Genomic DNA, 8,471 nt, shown 5'->3' with positions numbered 1-8,471 from the left:
CACAAGACAAAAAAAAAGACCCAACCCAAAAACCCAATTTTAACCTCTTCAGAAATTCAACATGGCTTTGCTGGTCAGTTTGCTGGTTTCCCACCCCCCCAACAGAAACAATGTAACGATGGACATAATGTGCTGAGAGAACATTCCACAACAAACAGTATCAAAACTCAACTTCAAAACAAGGTTCCCATACGTAGGGACGTCTACAGCTCCATGAGGGCTTTTATTTCATTAATGCGATACGCCTTGTCGGTGGGGTTCTTGGAGCCGAAAGCCTTGTCCACCAGATCCTGCTTCTGCCTCTGAATCTTCACCATGTTCTCCTCCACAGAGTCCTTCACGATGAACTACACACACACACACACACACACACACAGATCTTAACAGGCACACAGAATGTCTGCTGAATCCTCAATGTTCTACTTTATGAATGACTTTTATTCCGAAAACTGTAAATAAAATTCAACGTGAAAATCAATGAACATCTGAACATTTTGGTCAGTTGCCGACTTGTTCCCACCTTCACCAGATGCTGTCACATACAGTAACACACAGATAGACTGACCTAATGGCAGAGTGAGTGGAATGATATCATGTGATGTCAGGGCAGCAGTAAATTACCCGAGACTGCATAACCAATAACCCTCAGCCTGTCTGACTCCTGACCTTGGTGATGAAGACGTCTCTCTTCTGGCCCAGGCGGTGACAGCGATCCACACACTGGTCCTCTGCTGCAGGGTTCCACGCCTGGGGAACACAGTGTGGGGTTAATGTACAGTGTGTGCGTGTGGTCCATAATGCCATAGTTGCGGAAATGATGTAAAAAAAAAAGTATTGAAGAGCTCACTCAATATAACAAACAACAGTTTTAGGATCACAAAATACTTATTTGTCAGCGAACTCCGCTTGTTTTTGATTCACAGTATCGTCTTCCGTTCTGGGGGGTATTCCATCAACGACGCTAAAGGAAAAAAACAGGCTTATTCTGGTCTCGCAAGAGTTATCAAAAATAAGCCTGGATTTTCCTTTAGCGACTTTGATGGAATACCCCCCTGCTTTGTACTTGGTGAGTGTTGGTGATACATGTCTTGTTTACGTTTTAGGACTGTTCAAAAGCAAGGACCGTGTGATAATCTAGTTTATGTGTAGTCCATGTTCAATCAGCATGTTGTGATGTGCTAAATATGCTTATGTTAAATAAGTTACATAGCAATGTTCTTTGTTGTTAGCAGGGCGATGGAGCACAGTCTGTTTGTTTTGGTTCAGGGTGATTTCCTCGGCTATTTGGTTTGAGGTGTACGAATATTCAAATAAGCATATTTTCAACTATTTTTATAAATCTGTAAAAAAAACTGAAAAATGACCAAAACACACACACAAAAAAAAAAAGTACCAGCTCCTGTCACATATGTGTGTATCTGTCACAGGCAGGCCACAGCTGACACTCACTGGATCCATGAGGAAAACACGGGAGGCGGCTGTCAGGTTGAGTCCCACCCCGCCAGCTTTGAGTGACAGCAGCATGATCGTGGGGCCGTCAGGAGCGGGGCTCTGGAACTCCTGGATGACCTGGGTCCGCCTCTTCTGAGTCATGGTGCCGTCCAGACGCACAAAGATAAAACCTGCCTCCCTACAGGAGAGATGGATGGAAAGAGAGAGAGCGAAAGAAACTGAATACTGATTTTTTATTTTATTTTACAAAATGAGAATGCAGACAAATTATGACTGAAAAATGACAGAAACTACAAAATACAGTTTTCCTTAAAGAATCCCTTTTTATTTATGAGGTAGGGTATATCTGCAAAACACAAACTATGCAACAAATGCATTATTTCCTTTTCTTTATATAACAAAAAGCGAGGTAAAAAGTAGATTACACCCTCTGCTGTTTAAAAAGAGTATCGCAATTAATTCTTCATCTCACCAATTTGAATAGTCACACGATGCCTCGTTACATCCCTAGCTATGAATATACAGCATATGACATTTAGCTGACACTTTTATCCAAAGCAACTTACAGTGAGTGCATACTGTACATCTTTCAGTACATAATATGTACCATATTCTGGTCTCAGCGGGAAACCGACAACCTAAGCGTTGTTAGTGCCATGCTCTACCAACTGAGCCACAGAGGACCAGTGAATACAGTTCCGACACCAACAACATCTGGCTCAAACCGGATCAGCAGAGTGTGTGTTACCTGAGTGGGGCCTCCAGCAGAGTGAGGAAGCGTGTGAACTGAGAGACCACAAGACTCTTTATGCTGCTGTCCTCACTACGCAACCTGAGCAGATTCTCCATCAGAGCCTCAACCTGCACACACACACACACACACACACACACACACACACACACACACACACACACACACACACACACACACAGTTGGATGACAAAAACAGGTCTGGGTTATGCACTAGATTAGATTACATTTTGCCATTGCTGAGTACAAGTACCAGACAACAAAATGCAGTTTAGCATCTAACCAGAAGCAAATAGTGATGTAGTGCAAAACATCATAGGTACAGTATGGCAAGTACGGCAGTTACAGTTGAAGTCGGAAGTGTAAGTCATTAGAACTCATTATTTAACCACTCCACAGATTTCATGTTAACAAACTATAGTTTTGGCAAGTCGGTTAGGACTTCTACTTTTTGCAAGTAATTTTTCCAACAATTGTTTACAGACAGATTATTTCGCTTATAATTCACTGTATCTCAATTCCAGTGGACCAGAAGTTTACATACATTAAGTGGACTGTGCCTTTAAAGTGTGTGTGTGTGTGTGTGTGTGTGTGTGTGTGCGTGTGTTACCTTTGAGCTGGTCCTCCCAGTCTGTGAGTGTATGTTCTCCTCCTCCTCTACGTCCTGTGGGAACTCCACCAAATCACTGGCCTTAATCTGATCCCGACACAGAGGACAAAGTGCCTGTTCCTAGAGAGCCAGGGGAGGGGTGGGGGGAGAAAGAGTGAGAGAAACAGAGAAGGGGATTGAGGGGAAGAGAGAAAGAGGGGGAAAAGAGAGGGAGACCGATATATGGGGGGGAGGGGAAAGGGAGAGAGTGGGACAATGGAGAAAGAGAGTTGTGTGTTTCAAGACGCAATTCATTTCACAGTCATAACCCTTATTGTCCAGAACAGGCAGGCAGCGTACCTGTTCGCTCCTGAGGACCTGAGCGATGCAGGGTCGACAGTACACGTGGGCGCAGTGTGTGATGACGGGCAGGCGGACAGAGTCCAGACAGACAGAACACTCCTCGTCAGAGCCACTGGCCAACACCAGCCTCAGCTTCTCCATCAGACGCTCCCTCAACTCAGCTGGAGTCGCAGGCTCACCTGCAGGGAGAGGGAGAGGGGGAGGATGTCAGAGAGAGGATCTTAATGTAGGGCACCAAACGTTCAGAGACAACATTCCATTTCAATACGAAAATAAATTAGAATGTTCTAGTCATGGTATATGTGTGTATGTGTGTTACCTAAGTCTATGGTGATCTTGCCCAGCAGGTCACGGTGGCAGCAGAACTGCCGGAGCCTCACCAATATGGCTAAGACATCAGCGTAATTCCTGAGAACACTCCCATCTGCTACATACCTAGGTACACACACACCCACTGTGAAACAACTCTACATGGAAAACTCAGTGAACATACAGTACGTATATAAGAAAAAGAAAAAAATGTAGACACACAGTCACTCAGCTGCACAAATCCCTCACACACACCCCCACACCCACTTGCGGCTAAGTACCTGCTGATGGTGGTCCGTCCCTCCGTGCGGGCAAGCTCATATTCCTCTCTCTCTGTGTCTGTGAGCGTCACATGTTGGACACACACAGTCTTCTCTGGGAGAGACACCAGGGGGCGCCCACCCACTTTGCTGGCCTTGGTACGCCGCAGCGTCACACATTTAACCAAGGCCTGCAGGTTCCTACACACACACAGCAAATATTTACAGACCCAATGTACTGTGTGTGGCTATTTTCATTCCATAATGGTATGGACATCTTAAAAGTCAATTTCAAGGGCCATAGCAGTATAAAAAGAACAGTAAACAAAAAGCTTAATTTTGTTTGTTTAGATCACCGTGAGCTGCTTCAGGGAGCCTTTATTCTAAGTGGGAATGTTGGTGAATGGCCACTCACTGTAGACCGGTCCTGTCTCCCTCGGTGACGGGTCTCTGGATGACCCTGTTCCACCATTCCTTCACGTCAAACGGCTTCAGACGCAGGAACGCCAGCAGCATCCACAGGTCCTTCAGACTGTTCTGGATAGGGGTGCCTGGACACAAACACACAGACACACAGAATAAGGAACCATACTACCAAAACATGACAGTATACAGTGGAGGGAGGGAGAGAGAGAGAGAGAGAGTATGTGTGTTTGTGTGTACCTGACAATATCCAGCGGCGGTTTGATCGCAGCTCTAGGACCGCTCGGCTCTGCTGAGCATTGGGGTTGCAGATCACGTGTCCCTCGTCGAGAACCACCCTCAGCCAGTTGACTGCATGGAGGGGACTCCTACTGCCACTGCCACTGCCACTGCCACTGGCCTGAGAGCCAGAGAGGGAGAGAGGGAGAGAAGGGGAGGTTGAGATAGAGATGGTATACTATACTTGAGATAGAGATGGTATACTAAAGCACTCCAGATTATGCCTAATCCTGGACTAAGCATCTTTAATAGAGATGTTACATTGAAAGCGTGATTTAGTCTGTGAATCCGGCCCTATGAGGTGAAAACTAAAGGGGACACGCCTGACCAGCAAACTAGCATTGCATTTCTGAGTTGGTTAACATGTGGTTAAGGTTAAGGGTTTGGTTGAGATTAGGGTCAGTTTTAGGTTTTGACCAACAACCTGTCAATGGTTTAATCTCACCCGCACTACAAAAGACACGTCAACCTCTGACAGGTGCACATCAGAGAGGTGTCAGTCATTCACACTCCCTCACCCACCCACCCCATAGTCTGCAGACAGCACGTTGTACGTAGAGAGGACCACATCCTGTTTGGACAGGAAGCTCGGGTCTCTTTTGCGCTCCGGGCCGTAGTACAGATAGACGTTCAACTTCATGTCTCCTCGCACGTGCTGCTCAAACTGGTCCTGCACACAGAGGGATTCAACACACACTGTGACAGACCACTAAAACCAGTTGATGTATGTGAGAGTGAGCGTACAGACGTGACAGTGGCTGTGTGTGTGCGTGTGCTCACCAGCCAGTTGCTGAGTACAGACATAGGACAGATGATGAGAGTGGCTGTGGCTGCTGGGTCCTCCACACTGTTTGGTAGGGTGGCCTCTTTACCTTTTTGGGGTGGCACCACCTCCTTCACCACCTCAGCTGGCTCTTCTATGTGATACCCCTCTCCACTTTTCCCTGGGAGGGACGGAGGGAGAGAGGGAGAGGGCAGTCAGACACATAGTACACACACTATTAGCTGTCATGTCCAATAGGCCAAGGCACACTCACGCACGCCCGCACGCACGCACGCACGCACGCACACACACACTCTTTCTCTGTCATCACCTTTAGATTTTGAGTTCTTCCCAGTGCTAGTAGAGGACTTTGAGTCAGGAGAGGGCTGCTCCTACAGAGATATATACACACACATCATATATCACACTTGAGAACACAGCGTGGACCTAACCTGACCAACCAACTTAGATACTTCTCACTTACACACTTCTCAAGGGGCAGCGGTTTCCCTTGGTGGAAATTGGTGAGGATCAGAGCGATGGTGGTCAAAGTTTTCCCCTGAAACACAACAAAATCATGATTAGGATGTTTGTGCATTGTTTCCCATACAGAGAAGAGACTGTGGCGGACGCCATAGACTAATCTGTCCTGCAACAGTGTCATGACGAACCGAAAGCATTTTTAGCTCTGTTATTTTCTTCTTCTTCTGCAGATTTTTCAGCGCTGTTTGCGGAAATTGTTCGAGCAGGTTTGCGGCAAGGCCCTCATTCGTCGAACATGTTCTCCGCTAGCGTACCCCCCCATCGACAATTCTGTTAGACGTATACATAAAAATATATTTTGTGTATACGTGGTCCACCCGGCACTGTCTCACAAAATCCTGTGGGAAACACTGGTGTGTGTCTGTTTGTGTGAATGAAGTGTATGTATTTGGTGAGTATATTGACTTGAGTGTGTTTGTGTTTGTGTGTGTTGGGTGGTCTCACCAGTCCCATATCATCAGCTAGAATTCCCCCACGGGACCTTTGGGGTCGCTCTCTGACGGAGGAGTAAGTGAGAGTATTGTAGAAGAGTGCCCCTCTCTCTTCCCAGAACGGAGGCAGCACCGAACTGTTCTCACACACACACATCCAGCTCAGAGCCTGCTTCTGGTGGGACATGAGGGGAGTACATACAGCCTGCAGAGAAACAGAGACACACACACACACACACACACACACACACACACACACACACACACACACACACGTCTTTAAGACGATGGACAGACAAGAAGAAATCGTATCAGCAAATTCAGATGAGCTGAGTTCTGACCTCTGCTGCTTCTTTCTCTCCATTCTTATCCTCCTCCAAGTTCTCAAAAAGACGATCAAACGCGTTCTCCAGCTTAAGGAAGAGATGATGTATTAGTATAGAGTACATGTTACCCAGACACTTCCGCTCTGCCCGTCTTGCGTGCTAGTTAGTTGTCAACAACGTTTTTACAATTCAACTCCATCTACTTTTTTTTTCATGAATTTGCCGTTCAAAGAGCTACATTGCACTGCTATACAAATACATTTGATTGATTGACATGTCTGTGTTACTATACATGATAGGTTTTCTTCTGTATGTTACCTCCTCAGCTGTCAGTGCCAGTGGGATGGACTTCTTGGATGGAGCGCGGGAACCACGAGCGTTGGAACCTGGAACCATGATCCCTTTCCCTGGGATGGAAACACACACAAGCACAAAGTTAACTGTGGCCCATAGTAGCTACCCTATGTGTTAGAAGTGTGTGTGTGACTGGTGACTAATGTCCTCCCCCAGTGTGTGTGTGTGTGTGTGTGTGTGTACCTGTAAAAAAAGAAAAGCCGTGGGCTCCGAGCTTCTTCACTACAGCGTCCTTGTTTTCTTCTCTCCCCCAGAAAGACAGCAACACCGGCATGGTGAACTTATTCTTCACCTCTGACGGGACCACCCTAAAATCACACACACACACACATTCACAACACCCTGCCATAGCTTTGCTCATCGTTCCCTTTCTAGAATGATCCACTTGACTCACCCCTCCACTCTGGCCAGGTTGTTGTCCATGACGTGAGCCATGGCTGCAGCCAGCTCACGTTTAATGTGTCCCACCTGGCCGCCATACACGTTGGCCACCATGACGGCATTGCGGTCGTCTTGGTTGTTTGGTTGTCGTACCAGAGAGACCATCTCCCCTCTGTTCACCTGCATGCACACAGACACAGACACAGACACAGACACAGACACACACAGCTAACACACACCACCTTGCAAAGACATCTTTCCACTGCCCCCTCAAGTAGTCCACTCGCCGTGTAACCACAAGGTTGTTGATTCAAGCCCCCACAGTAGCTGCAACCCAACCATTAGCACACCAGTAACATCACAACACTAACGGAGATTAGATGATCAAATCCATCACGGTCAACTACTCTGCCATGGCGAGTTACCTCCTGAGCTACTCTTTGGGCTTCAACTCACTGGGATAACAGTCATGCGTCTCACATTAAAATGTTATTTGTGTGTAATACCCACCATGCAAGTATAGTACCGCAGGCCAACGACATTGCCTTTCATTCTACCAAATAGAACGTTATCTGGCTCCGGCTCCTCCTCTGCTGATGGGGCCCGAATGGCCTGGGAGAGTGTCTCCGTTTCTGACCACAGGTCGAAGAAGGTAGAGGGAAGTCCTGTCCAACCAAACCGCCGACCACGAGACTGCATGGTGTCTGTACGATACAGACAGAAAGCGTGTTATTGGATGATTCGGTGACTTGGCTTGCTAAGTAGAGTTAGGAGTGATGTAAAATAATACATTAACATGAATTCTTAACTATTTAAAACTTCGCAAGTTTAGTTGGCTGTACAGGCGCTTGCAAACCGAGCAGTCAACTCGCTAGAAAGACAATGGTCCTGCCAAACAGATTTCTTCTTCAAATGCTTTGGTTGCGTTCGTAAAATCGCTCTGAGAGCGCCGGAGCGCACACTGGGTTTAACGTCATAAAGGGACTAGGTAATTTAATTGGACAAGAGGCATTCCATGAATGCTGATCAGATTTCCAGAGCGATTTTACGAACGCGGCCTTTGTCGCTTTCTTGCCGCCTGATTTCTGACCAATGAGGGTGAAGGAAATCGTGAGGTTCCGATTCTGGGTTGTGGCTCACGGTTCCGTTTCCGCTCCACAATTCTGTCTCTTCCCGGTGTAAGAAAGCCACTACACACAAAAAAACACTGTTAGAGTGAAAGCCTTCAATTCTAAACCGTGTTCAAT

At 46.8% G+C, this 8,471-nt stretch overlaps 1 protein-coding gene across 1 annotated transcript; it reads right to left on the bottom strand.

The window, feature by feature from the left end:
* Positions 1–203: 203 nt before the first annotated feature.
* Positions 204–7,923, bottom strand: LOC308150674 (helicase-like transcription factor; the record flags this gene model as incomplete). Its single annotated transcript, XM_080523479.1, has 19 exons — positions 204–347; positions 667–747; positions 1,450–1,630; positions 2,201–2,313; positions 2,814–2,933; positions 3,153–3,334; positions 3,475–3,590; positions 3,746–3,925; positions 4,140–4,275; positions 4,388–4,518; positions 4,945–5,096; positions 5,207–5,370; positions 5,521–5,581; positions 5,674–5,748; positions 6,505–6,576; positions 6,808–6,896; positions 7,027–7,151; positions 7,238–7,404; positions 7,735–7,923. 19 exons carry the CDS (start codon positions 7,921–7,923, stop codon positions 204–206), a joined length of 2,478 nt encoding a protein of 825 aa, XP_080379605.1.
* Between the last annotated feature and the right edge of the window lie 548 nt (positions 7,924–8,471).

This window comes from Nansenia antarctica (assembly GCF_963989245.1).
Source record: "Nansenia antarctica genome assembly, chromosome: 2".
Taxonomy (NCBI): domain Eukaryota; kingdom Metazoa; phylum Chordata; class Actinopteri; order Argentiniformes; family Microstomatidae; genus Nansenia; species Nansenia antarctica.
Note: the sequence above shows the minus strand (reverse complement) of the source record. Positions and strands in the feature narration are given on the sequence as shown.